Raw genomic sequence first — 20,385 nt, forward strand, 5'->3', positions numbered from 1 at the left:
CTGTTTCCCTGTGAACTGGCTGGCAACAAATTTTTGGCTGCTAGGATTCAGTGAAGTGGCAAGAAAATTGGGGAGGAAGCATTGTGGAGGAAGTACAGTAATTATCAAGCTCAGTTCTCCATTCCCATGGCAGTATGGGAACTTGGTTATTGCCTTGTTTCCTTGATTTTATTCATAGTCATCATCTCCACACTTTGAACCCTTAGCGGTAATGGACATGCTGTGGTTTCTATAAAAATTTGGTACATAAAGCTCTTAAAGACTTAGCAGGATAGCCAAGGAAAGATGATCAGAGTTTATGATTGAAATAAATAACAGATGCTATGAAGTTGCGGGAAGGGGAAGGTTTGTAATTTCAAAAGGAATTTCAGATTGCAACCTCTCTAGTATAGTTGCTTTCAGAGAGGAATTGTGCTGCTCTATAATAAATTTAAAAGAAACAAAGCAAAACAGAGCAGCATTTCTTTTTGTAGATTACATATTGAAATGTATGTTTTAGTCTCCAAAAATTGGTGCCAAATTTCAGTATTCTTGCTGTTTGCCCTTTGAGCCAGCTTCTATTTGGCACTTTGCAGAGATCTCATAATTTATGTCGTATCATACAAAATCAGCCCTAGAATAATGGGAATTGCAGTCATTACACTTTGGAGAAATACTGTGGAAAGAGGATTCTCTTTCTCCAATCTGATTTGTACATAAATACATCTTCCTCAATTTCTCCCTGTACGTGTTAATGAAATTTTCCTAATTTTTTTCTTCTTTCATCTGTTTATGATGTGTAACTATTGCTCCTTTATCGCTGCACTGTTGAAGCTAAACCTTAAGTATGCAGGGAAGAGTAAAATTAAACTCTACAGTAATTGCTATGCACCGATTAAGGTGCCCTTTTTAGAAAAATACATGTACAGCAATACTAATCTCGGGCTATTTGTGAGTTGCAAATATCTGGATGCAAAACATCTCAGCTGGCAGCAAAGCATTAGTTTACAATCAAACAATGAACAGAGCAGTATTTTCCACTCTTGATATTTTGGGGGAGTTGAAGTCCCCACGTCTTAAAGCAGAGGTCTTCAAACTTGGCAGCTTTAAAGACTTGTGGACTTCAACTCCCAGAATTCTCCAGCCAGCATAGCTGGCATAGCTGGCTGGCTGGAGAATTCTGGGAGTTGAAGTCCACAAGTCTTAAAGCTGCCAAGTTTGAAGATCTCTGTCTTAAAGCTATCAAGAATAGAAATACTTAAGACAGGGGTGGGCAAATGTGGCCCTTTTACAACCTGTGGACTTCAACTCCCAGAATTCCTGAGACAGCTTGGTTGTCTCAGGAATTCTGGGAGTTGAAGTCCACAGGTTGTAAAAGGGCCACATTTGCCCACCCCTGACTTAAGAGGAAAAAGGGCGAGCGTGAAACGAGGAGAAAATACGCAAGAGAAGCCTTCCCCGTGGATCAAACTAAAGCGCGCTTCCAGGTCCCGCCTCTCCGACGGAATAGCGAATCAGAAGGCGAGAAATAAAAGGATTCCCCACTTCTCCCTTGCCCGATAGGGGGGCGGGTCCGTCAGTCGTTCTCCTTCCGGTGACTTCTTTTAATTCGGGATTCCCCGCCAGGCAAGATGGCGGCGCCCGGAGGCGGCGAGATGGTGTGGAACCGGTGGGACGTGCCTTGGCCTGCTTGTAATTCGGCCGAAGTGGTCCCGGCTGAACATGCTTCAGGTTAACGGAGAGATTTCAATGCGGAACGAGGATCTCTGGATAAAGCGGAACATCTTTGCATTCCGCGTTCAATTTGAGTGATAGATAAAGCTGCGAACTTTCCTGCCTTGTCTTTTTTTTTTAGGAAACGTCGTTTAACTGACAGACTTTTGACTAAATTATTATCCAGCAGATTTGATCTTGATCCTATAAAATATACGCGTGCGATTGTAAAATAAAAAAAGGAGATCGCTCATTCCGTTAAATAACTTACATTTTTGCTTATATAGGATTGTAATTTGTTTCTGATTGATTTTAGTGGAAACATCTTCCTTTCTTAATGTTAAACCAGTTGTGTCTTAGAAGTGTTTAACTTCGTTGACTTAATACTCTTAGGTTTTTCAAACGATGATTAATATGGGGATAATTGATTAAACTGGACTTAACTTGAGGGATAAACACTTGTGAATATGCACAACTGAGGAAAAAAAACCCTAAGCACATTCTACTATCCTACTGCATGAAATCAGCTTTTGATTGTAGTTCATTGTAAAATTGAATAAACCATGGTTTAATTAAACATACATAAATGTGCCATGCAAAAAACAGCAGCTATATATGCAGCGAGTATCTGGAATTCCATGCCAAGAAGTAAGCAAAGTAGCTGAAGGATACAAGATCCTGGACATAATCCAAATGAATTGCCAAAAGGAAAATTTCCTTATAATTCATAATTACTACAGCTTCTTTGCTAATCTGCTGCAGATAACTAACTCTGGGTTTCCCAAATTATCAAGTGTACCTCTCTTGAAGAGATAGACAGAATATGTGAGGAAGATGGAAATAACTTTTTAATTGTACAATGTTACAATAAATCTACCTTTCCCAAAGTTTTATTTTATTGTCATTCTTTATTTGTGCTCAGATGATTTATTAAGGGGATGTACATTAAATTTATACTAAAGAGAGGTGTGGTGGCAACTGAACTGACACTGGAATTTGAGAGCCACTTCCTTTGTTACTGGTTTATTGAGTGAATTTTTGCATCTTCCTATCGATGCATGTGTTTATATTTTCTAGTGAGATGCCTTTCAGCTGTTTTGAAGAGGTGTTGGACTGTTGACAGCATGTTAAACAGCAAAATGCTGGTTGCAGAACAGAGCCTTTTGCATTCAATCATTTATAATTACCATTATCAGATGATTCATCAAAAGGCATATGGGAGTCTTAAACAGGTTGGTAGAATGTTGTGATCTTTTTGGAAATCTTGATTAAATCATTTTAATCTGTAGGAATCATGCATATGTGGCATCCAGCAATTCTGCTTTATGGAATAAGGCCTTCCATAATCAAAAATGATGAATTTGCCCATTGTGTCATCTTTAGTAGAGGAATTCTTCAAGGAGGAGTGAAAAAAATTCCAAAAATAAGATTTAAAAAGACTTAGCTAGCTATAGCCCAACACTTAGACGCTTATATTTTTGCCATGGGTTATGTAATACTGACTGTAAGGATTCTGCATTTACTATATATAATATAGAATGCATTTGGTTCTGCAGAAAGTATGTTTGCTTAATTTTTGGGACATGTAGATTGTTTTCTGTTCACTTATTGAAACATACACTACATTGAAACTTAATTTTGAACGAATTAGGAGTGCCCCCAAGTATATATGCTAGAGAGATGGTGCATATGAAGAATCTGGTTATAATTAATATGAGTTATGAAAAAAATGATTCATTTACATCTAGAACTAAGCATATTTATTGGAAATAATGCTATCAATTTGCTTGCTTTTTAATATAGACCAGTAAGCAACATTTTTTATCTTCATAATTTCAGGTAGAACAGTGCTTGAAACGTTTAAATTTAATGAATCTTGAAAAGTCGATTCAAAAAATTGCTCAGATGGATCCCATGTAAGTAACTTGCTAGCATTTCCATGTTTCTATAGTTTTATTAATAGAGGTTGTCCTTGAAATATGACTGTAATGGGCACATGTCACAATGGTCACACAGCATCACTTAACCCCACTCACTACCAGGGTGGATAAAAATCGATTATTTCAATTGGATTTTTTAAATTTTTATCATATTTATTTTAATAAAATGCTTTTGGAGTAGAAATCTATCTAAAGATAGTTTTCTATTTAAGATACATTAATAATTTAGTTTATTCAGCATTATGTAGCATGAGGCTGTATATTCTACAATATTTACATTATTGTTAAACTTATTCAATGAACCCAAGCTCTGCAAGCTAACATGCACTCTAAACAGGAAACCTTCATTTTGTTTGCAAATAATAATATTAAAGATTCTAACTACCAGCAAGAATGAGTCCTTACATTTAAAGAGCACCTGTCATTTCAGATCCATCATGGCAGGGCCTGTTAGTGGGCATCCACTCACCTGGAGCCCACCATGTCCCTCACCTTGTTGCTTCACTGCCGCATCACCAGCCATCCCAATAAAGTGAATGGGACTGTTGGTGAGTCATCAGCGGGTCAGGAGCCCCTGTGGGACAGAGATGACAGTTGCTCTTTAAAAATTATGATTTAAATCGAGTTGATTTAAATCAAATCAACCCTGCTTACTACTCTTCCTGATGTAATCATTAAATGAAAATGAGAATTGTTAAATAGAGCACAGTGCCTCGGGTGGGGGAGGCCCTGGTGGCCTATACAGATTGCCTGCCCTGAGCCTCTGAAGGCTACTTCCACCCCCAAGGCACCCTGTGCTCCACTTTTCTCTGGGGTCCCTATAGTCCTTCAGCTTCCTTTCCACCCAGCAAGCAAGGGGAAGGCAGTCCATCCAGAGTTTGCAAACTTCTTCACAGAGTCCAAACACCACACTCATCTGGAATTCCTTAAAGCAGATTTTCCCAATACAGATACAACCTTTTGTTTAATGACCAAAGTTACAACGGCACTGAAAAAAAAGTGACTAATGACAATTTTTCACATTTAACGACTGTTGCAGCATTCCCAGGGCCATGTGATCAAAATTCAGATGCTTGACAAATGGTTCATATTTATGACAGTTGCAGTGTCGCGGGATCATGTGATCACCTTTTGCAGTCTCCTGACAAGCAAAGTCAACAGGGAAGTCAGATTCATTTTACAACCATGTTATAAACTTAACAACTGCAGTGATTTACTTAACAGCTGTGGCAAGAAAGGTTGTAAAATGGAGCAAAACTTACTTAACTGTCTCACTTAGCAACAGAAATTTGGGGCTCAATTATGGTCATAAGTTGAAGACTCCTTGTACAGTGTGACTATTGTCTGCAGCTACCATGTGATCGAGAAACAACTCATTTGATTTAAAGAGTTGCAGACAGGTTGTATTGCATAGTCTCATTAACACTATTACCATATCAGCATGTGACAAAGCAGGAGAGAGTAGCATTCAAGCATTTACTTCTTTATTTTAAACAGAAAACAGAAATCTGAAAATTCTGAGCAGTCCTTGGTGCCCAGCCAGCCTGTAATAGAAGTTGTTCTGGTGAAGATACTGGGTAGTTGCAAGCTTATACTACGTTTACTTGAATGTTGTTGTACGGCATTTAGGTATCCTTCCCAAAAGATAATTCTGTAGTTGTTGTTATCCTGTTTACAATCTAATGTTATCATTACTGGTTGTGGTGCATAATTTTTCTGGTCTTAATTTTTTGCAGTTCTCTAGCATCATAAATATAGTATAAATGACTTTGATTTTTATTGAATTAAAAATGTAAATAACAAAAAAGTAAATGTGTTTTACTCTTCACTGTCTTAGGACTGAGCACACTGAGCTGAGTAACTGTAAAATAGACATTTAACTTGGATCTCTAGCTTTTTGGGAAATATTATTCAGCCTTAACCTACTTGTTTCTCAGTTTAATTGTTAAACATCTGTGTTTGGAAGAGTATGTATTGTTCAATACTTTGATTCTGGGGTTGCTGAGTCGGTTATGGTATGTACACCTCTTAAATATTTTTATTGTTTCATTTCTAGTTATTCATTTACATGTTTATAATAAAGATTTTGCTTAGCCAGTTTCTTGCCAATTAGTTTGGGGGGGGGGGGCATACCAATGGGTATTGTACCACAGCACAATTTATAGAGTTCCAACTGCATTTATTGCTAAGGTGGATCCAGGAAAAGTGGTGGATAAAGGAGATTAAATGGCATCTTCAGAAACTCTGGAGCTTTGTTTCAGTTGGGATGGGAAAAAGGAATGTACTTTTTTATAAACTTTTATTTATTTTTCCCTAATTGGTTTTGAGTGGAAGAAATTTAAATATGGCAGATGCCATTAGTGTAGACCTGGTTGTGGGCACTGTATGTGTAATGGGTTTTATATGCAGATCCCTTTTTCCAAATACTCAATTTGGGATCTTCCTTCTATGCAAAATAATGTCAGGTTGTATATCTTAATTCCAATAAAATTTTAGCGGTATACAGATGGGTTTGGGCCATATGTACTGCCCAACCATTGGAATTCATTTTTTCCAAAGATGAAACTGTAGTCTTTCTCACTGTGTCAGAATTGCTCCATTATCTGGCAACTGGATCTCCTTTGTTTCAGTTAAATAAAATGTACCAGACATTCTGAGCAAAGTAGATAACTCATTCTTCTATCCATCTATCCTTCTTTGCTTTTGATTAATGAATATAAATTCTGCTTTGTGTGTGCATGTGTTTTGTCTATTTAAGTAAGGCTCATAACATTTCACATCCTTATACTAGTAACTAGCATTTTCAAAAATCTTGGGATGCTGTCCTAACATTTAGAAGCTACTCACTCCTTTCAAGTGACAAACCTCTTTGACTTTTTCTTCAGGATTACTGTTAATTTTATTGCCAATGTTTATTGTGAGTCAGTACTGGTTAATTCATACTGAATTGGAGATCTTAGTAAAAATCAGAAGCAAACACAGAATTATGTTAGCCAATATCAAGTGATACATCTCTCTTTGTGTTTTTCCTTTATTATTCTAGGATTCTTTATGAAGCAGTATTAAAAAAGCTTAGTACGTTATATAAGGATCTGTTTGAATTGCTTCAAGAGGTAGCAAAAATTCACCAAAGGCCATATATTAAAGGATTTGTCTTTCCTTCTGAAATAAATTATTTTCTGGAAACCAGTTATTTAGATATTAAGAAGAAAATGCCTAAAGCATTTATAGAAAGGAAAACTGGCACTGGATGGATAAATACATTGTTTTCGGTACAAAAGACCATATCCCACCCTCTGAATCTGAGTGTAGCAGTCCCTCCAGCAGTCAGGAAAAAAAAGAAGAAAAAGAGGAAAGGTACCCAAAATACTTCTGATATTGGAAAACCAGTTTTGATCAACAGAACTAATCAAGGTAAATAGTAATGGCTGCTTAATTTACTTCAATATTAGTAACAGTCACACTCATGCTTATATTACAGCATTGTATACATTTTTTATGCTTTTATAACTTGTATTAAGTTGGAAGATCTGTATTGATTACCTTTTCTCTTAATAGTGTGGAGAATGCCTGAAAAAAAAGATGGGCAAAAAGTAGGGAGGGGTGAAAATTGCAAATGCTTAGATGTTTCTTTGGGACGAGACTATTAATTATCTACTGGTGGGAAATCAGGATATCTATTTAGAAATTCAGTGCAGATTACACTATCTAATGTACAAAGTAATAATTTATTAAACTTGCATATTCAATTCCTTAACAACTGTGCCCTAGCCTACAACTAAAAAATTACAATAGAACTATTAAAATATGGCAAGCATTATAGATAAGATAAAATGAAGCGAGGGGTCTCACTGTCCCTCTTCAAAGACCTGGGTGAAAAGCCAATTTTGCTTTTGTGAAAAATAGCAGATATCGTGAGGGGAAGCTCATTCTAGAGGGCAGGTGCTGGTACAGAAAAAGCATGTTTTGGGTATCCCAATAGATGATATTCGTTGATGAAAGGAACCTGGAGAATGCTGATCCTGAAAGATTGAAGTGGCCAGCCTGACATAGCAGATTTACTGATTTAAATCTATTGTTGTTCAAAATTATTTACCTGTTTTTAGTTTTATCTCTGTGCCTTTTCTTTTAGGTTTTGCAGAGAAGTTGGAGTTTGACCTGAAGACATTATGCAAATATCCTAATCCTGTATCACAGAAGGTTTGTCCATTCTATTCTTGTAGGCTTGTATTTATTTATATTTGATAGCCAGTTTGATGTAAAAGTTAAGACATTAGATTAGATTTGGAAGACCATAAATTTTAGTCTTGCCTTAGACACAAAGCCAGCTGGGTGACCTTGGGCCAATTACTTTCTCACAGCCCTAGGAAGAAGGCAATGGTAAATGACTTCTGAAAACCTTGCCAAGAAAACGGTGGGGACTTGTCCAGGCTGTCTTCAAGAATCAGACATGACTGAGCAGAAGGAAAAACAATTTTATCACACATTTATTTTGGATCAGCTAAAGGCAATTATATAACTAATGCTCCTGTCTCCTGTTTTATCCATAACAACCCTATAGAAAGAATATCTGGCCCATAATCATCCAGCTGGCACAGTCTGTATTGATTTTCTTTAAATGTCATAAGCACTAACTCTGCTTTGTAATTTCTTATGTATATGAATAAACATATTAATCTATCACTCTCCTTTGTAAATAAGGTTAGTGATTTAATTGTTAAATTTGTGTAATGAAAGTTTATTCCGTTGAATATGGATTTATAGGATCTCAAGAATATTTGGGAATAGTTGATAATTTGATGGTCAGAAACACACTTTCATGTGGAAAGCTTAATTTTAATTCCTGTCTCATTCTTGTTCGGTATCTTTAGAACATGTGAAACCTTTGAGGGAATCTACTCATTAAATTAAGCAGCACTAATCAATTGTGTAATTTGGTCCTAGACAATTTCATAACTTAATCAGGTCTTCTGTGGAATTTTCTTGGTCATGAGAAATAGTGCTGTTTTTTTTTAATACGAAGAAGAGATAACATTTCACAGTTGTTTTGGAAACTACTGTGATATGCATTTTAGGAAGCCATTCAAAAAGCAAATTTTGAAGACTCCAAAGAGATTTTTGTTCATGGTTAAAATTTGCCTTGTATTAACTCTAAATCTTTTAAAGTGGTTAAAACTGCCAAATATTTAATTTTTCAACTTCTATGAACTTTTTAGCCAAGGATGCTGGGTGTTAAAGTTTATTCTGAGTCTTTAGCTTTTTAATTGTTTTCCAGTGTTAATTTTTTACTATTTTATTTCAGAATTCTAAATTTAGTAATATACTTCCTGAGTCAAAGAAAATCACATCTATTTCTTCTAAAGCCCTGAGATCTCGGCATCTTCACTTTTTTGTGTCCAAGTTTAAAGAAGTACAATCCTTTGAAGAACTGTCTCAAACACTGAAAACAACAGTCATCTGGTGTAAAAACAATAAATTTAGATCAGGGGCTTTCTTCTTAGGAATGAAGCTTTTAAAAAGCAAGAGGCTGCAGCATGTGGAAGCCCAAGGTTGCAGGTGTGTAGATTGTTAGTCCTTGTCTTTCCATATCTTCTAAACAGGCTCTGTGTAATCCTGAAATATAGGTGGTCCTTCCTTGGCGACCACTTGTACAGCAACTGTTCAGAGTTACAGTGGTACTCAATAAAAGGGACTTAGGACCAGTCCTCATAGTTGTGGCTATTGCAGCATCCCCAAGGTCACATGTTTGGGATTCAGGCGGATGGCAGCTAGCTCTCAATTACAAGTACTGCAGTGTCCTGTGGTCACATATTGACATTTGCAATCTCCCCTGCCATCTTCCTACAAGCAAAGTCAGTGGGAAAGCTGGCAGAGGTTGCAAGTTGCTTCTGCCTTTTTTTGGGGGGGGGGGGAGCCCCTGAGCAGTATGGGAGTCTTATCCGTACTGATACAGTGCTTGCCCACATCACCCACATGCCTATACTTCATGACGCTTCCCTGCAACATCCGCCCTCCCATGCTCCATAGTCTCCACATAGGCATAATTTGTGATACCTACCAGCGGTGTCTGCCTGTAGCTGTCTCCCACCAGTCTGCTTGTCTCAGACACATTTCACCAAGTGTTTTTGGGTTCATGCGTCTTCCCATAATTCAGAGGCCTGGAAATTTTGAAAACTAAAAGTATTTCCATATTTGTAATATGGAAATGATGAAACTTCTCAGTGTGCATATTAATAAAATTAAACCGCATGAATGGTGGTGGAGCATGCATCTGCATCAGGGGTGGGTTCTAAATTTTTTTACTACTGGTTCTGTGGGCATGGCTTATTTTGTGGGAGTGGCTTGGTGGGTGTGTAATGTGACTGGGTGTATGTGGTCAACTTTTTTTTTTCTTTTAAAGCATTTTTTCTACAACCTTAAGAGGTTGAAGAAAAAAAGCTTTTAGAAGCCTCTGACGATCAGGCAACTCAGCTGGGATTGCCAGAGGCTTTTAAAGGCATTTTTTTTCCTACAACCTTTTTGGCTGAAGAGGTTGTAGAAAAAATGCTTTTAAAAGCCTCTGATGATCCCAGCTGAGCCGCGCGATCATCAGAGGCTTTTTTTTAACTTTTAAAAGCATTTTTTCAGCCCAAAAGGTTGTAGAAAAAATGCTTTTAAAAGTTTTTTTAAAAAAGCCTCTGATGAGGTGGGCGGGGTAAGCGAGTGGCGACTGGGCGGGGGATCGGTTCGGGGGCGTGGCCAGCCAATGTTATTACCGGTTCTCCGAATTACTACAAATTTTTACTACCGGTTCTTGTGAACCGGTGCGAACCGGGAGCAACCCACCACTGATCTGCATCCATACTGTTAAGCTTTCTTCTGTAACCTGTTTCAGATTTTGATGAGTCGATTAAGCTCTTCCAAGCTCACTAGAACTTTGATATGTGAAAAAACTGGATTACGCAAAATAAATGACACTTGGTTTTACAGACTGTTACATCAAACAATTGCTCTTTGCTGCTTTAATTGCTAATCTTTTTTCTCTTACAGATTGCAGCGGAAACTTAGATGTGTTAAAGCCACTATCTGTAAATTCCTTACACTCCAAAGTTGCAGAGAGAGACCCGTGCAACTTCTTAGAGGAAATCCCCAGCGAAGTAGTAGACTGTCACGGAAGCAGAGCTGTCTTTCACAGACTACTTCTGTACATAGAGGGAGTCCTCTCTTCAAAGGAACTCAGTCTCCTTTCCTCAATCAGTGCTTTCTATTTCAGACTTTGGGCTCCAGTGGTACAAAGATTTTTGAGGAAAGTATTCATATTTCTGCCCCTGCAGTGTTGGAGAGTCATCCTACCCATATACAGAAAGAAGCCACTGAACAGAAAGATGACATTGATGATATTTTTAAAATTATAGGTCTCTAAGGCTACTTTATGTTAAATAATCAAAAAATATGTTCGGTTCAAATGTTATTTCTATTCCATTATAGCAAATGCAGGCAACTGCCTTTAGGTTTTGAAGTTTCCTTGAGGTTGTTGAAAAGCAAGTTGTAATTGTTGGTGGACTAACTTGAATCATCCCTCAATTACTTATTTTTATAGCAATGTTTTACTCTTTTATATCTGTAGGAGTGTTGCTACAGATCATATGAAACTTAAATTGGAACAGTGCCAAACAAATGCTGCTAAGAATAGTTGAATAACAATTTCCTTAAATAATTCTTTGAGGTGAATGGACAGTGGAGGGGAAAAGCACCAAAGAGCTAAAATGGAGTGCCTTCAGACCTTATAGCAAATACCTGGAACCAAAAGGTCACTTTGCAATATTGGATGGTTGCAGGAACTATCCATTTTTAAATAATAAGAATATGGCTGTGAATTATACTTAGTATTCTTTAAAGTGATACGCTTTGATGGCCAGTCCTAAGACGGGACAACTTAGAGGTGTCCCAGGTTAATGTTTTATCTCAGAAAGAAAAAAACTGTTATTTTTTGAAGAAGGGGGAAAGCTTGCATTTTTAAAAAAGTTATGTATGGCATGGTTATCCTTTCTATGACAGCACATAGAATACAGTGAAACAGAGTTTGTTTATGACTGTCTTCTTTTTTGTTTTATTATGCTTGTTTGCCTAGAGTTACTTGGACTATTGAAGTGCCTGATGAATTGAATACTGTATACACTGAATGTAGCCCCTCCGGCCCCAATCCTTTGGCCTCTGCCTCCCAGCAATTTACCTCCCTGCAGCGAACAGCCCGTTTCAGCTTCAGCACAGCCTGATTAGCACAAGCAGTTGATTGTTGGTTGGATCGGCCTCCCGACCCTCAGCTGTTTCAGGCTGCAGGGATTGCCGTTGTCTATTGCCGCATGGGCCTCCGCTGCTTGCTGCAACAAGGCAAATTGCTGGGAGGCAGAGGCAGTTATTGTGAGTGTTTTATGAGTCTTATTTTCTTTTTGTTGTAAAATTTGTCTAGAATCAACAATTAGCTGGAATTTAAAAAGCATTTCACTAAGTTAATTAAAATGTTATCTGAAGGAAAATAAAAGAGAGGGGGAAAAAGCTTTACATCTAACATTGCGTGCTGAATAATTTACTGATTCTGATTACAATACCAATCTATGCAAAGAAAAAAACAGTTCCAAACTGGTAAAATTTCATATTATTTCCCATATCCATGCATCCATGTGTATCTTGTTTTTCTCCCCAAAAAAGGTAGGTGCGTCTTATAGTCCAGAGCGTTTTATACTCTGAAAAATACAGTAAATACCTGTAATTTGTTAATAACAATTTTTTTCATATCTATCTTGTTCTTCTTACATACATCCAGAATGTAACCTCAATTGGTAACAAAGAGCACAAATACATTTTTATCAATTTAGTATCAAGTGATTCATCTAATTTACTGTTTAATTCCTCAAAACATTTTCTGATAAATTTGATGTAATTCCTCTCTATAAGTTGCTCTAGTCTAACGAGTCTCTACTCCCCTCTGCTACTTTTGCTGATTTTCTAGCGGTTGCCATTGTGATATTGTAATCCAAAGTAAAAGGTTCAATTGCAAGAGAAAGACTAAAAAGCAAGTCCGCCCCCTCTCCATTGTTTTGCCTTCCCAGACCCTTAATTCTTTAATCTTAGATGGCACGCCATAGTTAAAGTCAGCATCATAGTCTGGCTCATTTTTTTATATTTTATAAAATTCCCCAATTATCCGCACTTAAATTCCCACAAATGTCTGGTTCATTTGTCCATTTTAATTCCATTTCTCCCCCCCCCCCAGCGCTTTCATTGAAAAATCTTTTAAAGATTTAAAACCTTTAATCTGTTTTAAACTTTCTTATAACCACTCTGTTAAGCTTTTTGCCAAGTTTAAAATCTTTTATTCTTTTCATTTTAATCCAGAAAAATTGTTGACGCAACAAGTGGAATTTTCTTCCTATCACTCACAAAATCGCTCTAGCTGTAAATTATATTCAAAAGCATTTAAAAATTAAGCTTGTGCAAACCTTTTGTCCATATGAACTGCATTACAGCTGTGGACGTAGCTAACAGCTGTTCAACTCCCAAGCTTATCACAAAAATCTCAGTTCCTGAAATCTATTCACAAGGAGCAGCTGTCCAGAATGCAACTGGGTGCACACAAACAACTTTTTCTGGAAAGACTGCTTGAATTTACTGTCTGGCCACCATTGTTGCTGCACTCTCCACTCTTTCAGAGGTGTTTAATCTGCCATACGTGTTCACCAGAAGTCCAATTTCTTGCATTTTCTTATGTTAAGTTGCTATGCATATAGATGACTCGGCCTTGATGGTCCAGCAACTATCACTGACATAATGCATAAATATATATAGTTTCATTTTAATGCAAAGTGATAAACACACAGCACCCAAAGTATTTCTGCAGATTACCATTGTAGAAGAGACCTCATTGTTTCAAAATTATGGTTTAATGCTTTTGGTGGAGTAAATAATTATTTCTGAGCTAGTGATTTAGTTCCATTTGTTCCATTTTTTCCTGATAGATTAGCTCAATCAAATTAAACTGTTCATGCTTGCTAATGTTTGTACTCTTCTGTGAATGAAGCATGGAGAAAAGAAAGATCAATTTAAAGCACAGGTGTCAAACTCGATCGGGTCACGTGGCGTATCACAATGTTTTTTGCCTTTGCGGAGCCGGGGTGGACGTGGCCTGCACGTGATGCATCTGGCCGCCAGTTTGACACCCCTGATTTAAAAGTATTGAGATTTATGAGCATGTTTTTTTAAAACTAAGGGTTTGATGGGACAGAGGTAAAAGATAATAGCTATATGGCCTTAGAAATTTTTAGTTAAAATTGTGAACTAAATAAGAATGTAAGAATAAGAATGTAAATAAGAAGTAAGAATTATGACCCTCAAATGGTTGCAGTCTAAAAAATACAAGATATAATAGGGAATAATATCCAAGAATGAATACTTTAGCATTTTGTTTTAAAGAGAAGCAGCACAATACAAGGAATCTCTTAAAACAGTCCACAATTATTTCCATGCGCAGCAGTGTTCTGAATTATTTTTCACAGAGCCTCCTTTTATAGAAAGGAAGACTCAACAAATGAGATGAATCAAAGGGTGAATCAAAAAATGAGATGAGCTCAAAAAAAGGCCTCAAGAGCCATAGTTTGCTTCATCAAATGCTTTTCGAGCCCGTTTTAGTTCTTCATTCATTGTTAACAAGTCCTTCACACGAGCAAATTTTCGCGGGTCTTTACGAATCAAGAAGACTATATCTTCAACCTGTACTCGACCTTGTCGGCCAATCGACATTGCTTTGTGGGTCTATTGGACAAAAAGAAAATCCATTTCAATTAAATCCAATTAAAGACATTTTCTGTGATGCTACTGAGTTGCTCAGTATTTAGACAATGTATTTGCTTATGAAAAAGAAACTAAAAGCTGATTATCCACTGACTTTGTGGCTGAGGGGAGACTAAAACCTGGATATTTCTGCTTCTAGTCCAACACTAATCACTATGCTATTTGGTTCATTAATCGTCTGAGAACCAGTTTGGTGCACTGATTAAGGCATTAGCCCAGAAAACAGGATACTGAGTTCTAGTTCTGCGTTAGGCATTAAATCCGGCTGGGGTACTTTGGGCCAGTTAGTTTCAACCCAACCCATCTCACAGGATTGTTATGACAAAAATGGGAGGTGGAAGTAGTATTAGATATGTTTGCTGCTTTGAGTTACTTATAAAGAAATAAAGAGCGTGTATGAAAAATTGTAAAACAAATTGTTATTGGAAGTTTAGATGGTTGTGTCATAATAGCTTTTATACACGTCTCTGAACTCTTCTTGGTTTTACATAAAACATAGAACTGCAAGGAAACAAAAGCCCAAATATACCATCTGTTGTATCAAATGTCTAATAAGTAGTAACGTATTATAAGAGCCTACCATTTCTGTGATGAATTCTATGACTAGATCTTCAAGAATATCCACAGATTCTGTGTAAGGATTCTGATCATCTCCAAATCCATACATCATACATCTCACTGGAATTAAGAAAGCAAAAATCATCTGCAGGAGGGCACCAAATGGAGCAGCCTGGAAGACTTATGATCTACATAATTATTCACAGTCTTCTAAATTCTCCATTCAAGCAAATGTTTAGTATTTTTAAAATAAGTCTACTGGGGAAAGTGTAGTTCAAACTTGTAAGGGAAAACAATGACAAATACTATAAGTATAAAAATACTTACTGTAACTTTAATATCAGTGGTTAAAAGATCATTTTAATAGAACATGTTGAAAGAGGAATATTCTTAGAAAAACTGCCACTTTTATAAACCAAATGAACAAAGTAGCCAACAAGTTCAGTTGTTTATAGTTTATAGTTTATAATTTATAGTTTAGGAAACTTGCACCACTTACATTATATAAGCTTTAGTACAACAGTTTTCATAGAAATGATATTTTACAATGAAACTACTTAAGAGAGGCGTTTGCCTTACTGTTAAAACAGTGGGCTAAAAAGCAAACTCTGCCCTTAGAACTGCCATGGAAGTATTAGCAAATGCAAAAGCCCAGAATACAAATATACTGCACTGTAGTAAAAATTAAGTATTTTATTAGTAATACAATAAATTGATGCACAATTGTTCATCACTAACTCACTGCAAGACCAACTGGCAATGAGAGACATATGACTCATAAAATGTGAAATATTATTCAATGGATATTTCATTTTCTGTGCTACAAATTGTATCAAATGACACATGAGCAAATGTAAATAACATTTAGACTTATATACCGCTTCACTGCTTTACAGCCCTCTATAAGCGGTTTATAGAGTCAGCATATTGCCCCCAAGAATCTGGGTCCTCATTCTACTGACCTCAGAAGGAAATGATGTTAAGTATAACTTAACCATCTCAATTTCTTTTTACTTAGTAATGCAGATTGATAGGATACAGATGCTAGACAAAAATCATTCAATAATTCACAGTAATACTGGCATTCAAAAAGTGTACCACATAAACAAAGAGTTTCTTCAAAAGTGGAGACTATAAAAGGGTTAAGCTTCCTCATTACCTATGAAAACATAGAAAGCTGCCTTATAAAAAATTAGGTCATTAAAACTAATATATCTCTATTTCTTATACTAATAGATGGTACTTCTTTGGTATTTTAACATGCAAATAATCTACTTTACTCTTACTTGTAAGGCTGACATCAACTTACATTCTTTGGAGAACAACCGTTTCCTTTTTCCCTGTCCACCATCTGGCCCTCCTCCAGCGTCTTCAGTATCTTCTTCAAACTATAGATAATAAATCCAACATTTGGGTGAAAAAAGAGGCATACCCTAAGATTAAGCTAAGAAACAAGGAGTCTTAAAATTATTAATAATAAAATTATTAGGATGGTTAAAAGCAAAGAGACAGCAAAGAGTTCTAAAAAGATCTCTTGAAGTTGGAGAAATAAACAGTACAATATGAAAATAAGTTCACTGTAAACAAAGATGAAATTATGCTTACATAAAAAACCAAATTGATAAGATCTCAGCTAGAACCTTGGGATGCTACAAGCAAAGTTCACAAAAACATCAAGTACGGCAACTGCAAAAGGCATATTCCATGCTACGTATCATTTGAAGAATTTAACAAACTTTATCAACAGTACAATAATGCCTTTATAAAAAATATATGAATACTATACAGTTCTGTCCACAGTACATTAAAAATGATATTAGAAACCTAGAAGAGAAATCTAAATGACAACCAAACTGGAGTAACTCATTTCAGAGAAAATTTTGATAAGTAAGAAAAAGAACTGAGCAAAAATAGAATACTATGAGAAAATGGATAGTATCCATTTATACTCATAATTCATAGTAGAGATACTCATAATTATATACTCATAATTCTTAGCAGAAGATTGTGCAGCAATTTGGAATGAAAGGAGAAAAAGTGATTCTTAGCACATGTTGGTACTTGTGTTGCACATATTGACAACTCCTTAAGCTGCATCTTGCTGTGCAACTCCCAAAAAGATGCATATGAATTAACAAAATGCCAGTAACAAAAGATGCAACATAACTGTCGATATGTATTCCCAATCAATTGTTCCACTCTGAATACAGATGTTTTACTCTAATATATTTCAGCATGTAAAGGTACTGATCTGTTTGAGCTGCTCTAAAACTAATTAGAAAAATTAGTAGTTTCTAACAGCTATTAAATATGCTAACTATGGGGGGATTGCATTCCATTCTGTTTCCTTAAATTGAGTTTCTCACAGACACCCAAAATTAACACTTTGAGTGATGGGGAAAGAGAAAAGATAATTTTTTAAAAAATATTTTCTACAAACTTTTTTTTGCAAATTCTATAAGCAAACAAGCTTTATAGTGTTTTTGCCTTTCAACTAATTTGAATCAAGGTTTAACTCTACAACCTCATTTATATGCCATGAATCCACGAAAAAAAAAGTCCATCATCAAACACATACAGCTGTATTAAACCAAGGGGAAGTCCTATGGAGCAAATCTTATTGTGTATGCATCTTGAATGAGGGAGACTGTACATTTGAAATTACTTTGTAAAGCACCATACCACTATGAAATGTGATTCTTCTCAGATGTACCAGCATAGTCCATAGTCAGTAATGAAGGAAATACTAAGAAGATGTTAATGCAAAGTAGAAAAAGAATAATAGAAAGCAGAATTTTAGAATCTATAGGGGGTACATTGCTGGCCCACATCTAGTACACATTAATTCCACAATAAACTTCCTTAACAACAATTTAACTGGAATGCTATGGGGCTCCTGCCTTGAGTAGAGGGTTGGACTAGAAGACCTCAGAGTTCCCTTCCAGACCTATGATTCTATGAGATTACTGGGAATTACCTTGTATTTACAGGATTACATCAGAAAATGTAAAACCAAATTCAAATTTATCTACCTGTAAATCTCCTAATGCCCAGGGAATCTTATTACCAGTTTTGTTTGCATAAAATGAATCTAGATTGGAATCCTACACTCCGAAATCCAGAGCGAATAAAACAATTCATTTGGACTTATTTTATAGCCTTTATAGTCTTATTAAAGGTTTTCCCTGCTCATTATTCAAAATGATGCGCTGCTATCAACCAACAGGATGTAACTTTTAATGCGAATAATACCCAATAAACCCTGGGTTAAAATTTCAATTTTCTCGAATCGATGGGTGCGATTGTCTCTAGCATCCCCGGGAAATTTTGAGAAGGCGGGAGTTGGTTTTTTAATCACGGTTCACATCTTTTGTGCTACGCAACACCTTATGTTTCGGCTTCACTTACAGGTGGATCTTCTTCCTCGTCGGCCATCAGGAATCACCTCCTTCCAGGTATAAAAATCTAAGAGCGCTTCTGACTAGCAACTCTCCCCCTCCGCTTCAATACGGAAGGCAAGCGTTCAACTGCGCATGCTCCTTTGAGCAAATGACTCTAAACAGGGCTTCGGTTACTTTTCCACCGGCTTCATTGGACAAGTTACGCATGCGCAACCTTGAGAATGGCCGGCGCCAGAAGGTATTCTCCAGGGGTTTTCCACATCTGTTGGGAAGCATCTCCACGGACGCTTTAGAGCGGCGAACAGATACAGAAAACACACACTCGGGGCTGCTTTCTTGTGATCATCTGGATCTTTCCAGCCCTGATTTATAGCCCTAGTGTTTAGGTAGAAAGAGAAAAGTAGCTTTGAAATGTTAAACAATGATCGATAAATTAAGTCAGATTTGCTGTTTCTCCACCTAAGATACCGCCGTCCAGGGTGGTTTCATAAATACAAAGCTATGCTTGGCTTAATAAGGGAATACCGTACACATCAAAACTGAGCTCATGTAATAATCCTACATAAATCAGAAGAAATTCAGCTTAATTTGTTATGTAAATACAGCCACACTACTTTATTTGCCATTTTCAGTCTTGCCAAAGTAGCAGAAGCTTAAAAAAATAAAAACTATAGACTCGCATCAAAGCTTGTTATTTACTCTTTATCAGAATAAACATCCTTTATGATTTTATCTTCAAATATTGACATATATGGGGAATACTTATGTCCTCCCTGATATTCCAAGTATTTTGAGTTCATGAAATTAACATATCCGAGCATGCATTAAGATGCTGTATACCCTGGAAAATTAGTATTGTGATGAGTACATGTATGAATGTATGCATGGTAATGCATATTACCTCTGTATCAGGTGAAATCCAGCAGGTTCTGACAGGTTCAGGAGAACCGGTAGCAGAAATTTTGAGTAGTTCAGAGAACTGGCAAATACCACCTCTGGTTGGCCCCAGAGTGGAGTAGGAATGCAGATTTTGCAATATCCTTCTCCCAGGAGTGGGGAGGGAATGGAGATTTTGCAGTATCCTTTCCCTGCCACGCCCAGCAAGCCACACCACGCCCAAAGAACCGGTAGTAAAAAAAATTGGATTTCACCACTGCTCTGTATGAATGTAAATATGAATTGCTTCTGTATTGCTCATTTTGAGTTCACAAACTGGACTTCTTTCTGAAAAATCCTGCCTAAATCATTTAACTATTGCATTTGATCTTAATTTCAAGAAACAAAGAGTAGGCTGCTTGATAGGGAAGAGGATTGGAAATTAAAATGAAAGTATTTAGAACTGCAGACTGAGAAGCATCAGCTATCTGGATGCTTTAGCCCTATCATATGCCTCTGCTAATTAGAGAAGTTGTGCATTTGAGGCTTATTACCTCACTTGTGATTGATTCCAGTCAAATTATTATTGAATGTATTTTTAAATCTTCTGCTGGAATTTGTCTTTTAACTTAAATTCTTTATTTTGAGATTTGCAATCTTGAGTTGAAAGAAAAATGGTTTTGAGGTTTTGTGTGTTATCCATTCAGGATCTGATTGTCATATCTATCATCTTTCAAACCTAAAAAGACTCAAGAGCAGGGGTGCTATTCAGCAGGTTCTGACAGGTTCTGGAGAACCATTAGCGGAAATTTTGAGTAGTTTGGAGAACCGGCAAATATCACCTCTGGCTGGCCTCAGAATGTGATGGGAATAGAGATTTTGCAATATCCTTCCTCCAGGAGTGGGGGTGGGAATGGGGATTTTGCAGTATCCTTTCCCTGCCATGCTATGCCCACCATGCCCACAGAACCGGTAGTAAAAAAAAATTAAATTCCAACACTGCTCAAGGGTCTTTCATTTCTCATAATTTGGTTTACTTGATCTTTCTTTTCCTACTTCTAAGCATAACATTTAATCTTTGAAATTCACAT

General features: G+C 36.6%; 2 protein-coding genes across 3 annotated transcripts; one reads left to right on the top strand and one right to left on the bottom strand.

Annotated features, from left to right (window-relative positions):
- Positions 1-1,565: 1,565 nt before the first annotated feature.
- On the top strand, positions 1,566-12,489 carry RMP64 (ribonuclease MRP subunit p64). 2 transcript variants are annotated; one of them, XM_034411891.3, is made up of 9 exons: positions 1,566-1,710; positions 2,770-2,924; positions 3,532-3,608; positions 5,130-5,261; positions 5,570-5,647; positions 6,823-7,046; positions 7,765-7,832; positions 8,935-9,188; positions 10,662-12,489. In XM_034411891.3, the coding sequence occupies exons 1-9, from the start codon at positions 1,611-1,613 to the stop codon at positions 11,032-11,034; spliced, it is 1,461 nt and encodes a 486-aa protein (XP_034267782.1). In that variant the 5' UTR covers positions 1,566-1,610; the 3' UTR covers positions 11,035-12,489. The 2 variants fall into 2 exon arrangements, with proteins under 2 accessions (XP_034267782.1, XP_034267777.1); XM_034411886.3 differs by having other exon boundaries at positions 1,567-1,710; positions 6,676-7,046.
- A 473-nt stretch (positions 12,490-12,962) lies between these two features.
- On the bottom strand, positions 12,963-18,570 carry TAF13 (TATA-box binding protein associated factor 13). Its single transcript, XM_034411912.2, has 4 exons — positions 18,426-18,570; positions 16,327-16,405; positions 15,040-15,137; positions 12,963-14,420 (listed from the first exon to the last, which is right to left on the bottom strand). Exons 1-4 carry the CDS (start codon positions 18,450-18,452, stop codon positions 14,250-14,252), a joined length of 375 nt encoding a protein of 124 aa, XP_034267803.1. The 5' UTR covers positions 18,453-18,570; the 3' UTR covers positions 12,963-14,249.
- Between the last annotated feature and the right edge of the window lie 1,815 nt (positions 18,571-20,385).

The sequence above is a fragment of the Pantherophis guttatus genome, chromosome 5, assembly GCF_059756535.1.
Source record: "Pantherophis guttatus breed Tessera chromosome 5, ASM5975653v1, whole genome shotgun sequence".
Classification (NCBI taxonomy): domain Eukaryota; kingdom Metazoa; phylum Chordata; class Lepidosauria; order Squamata; family Colubridae; genus Pantherophis; species Pantherophis guttatus.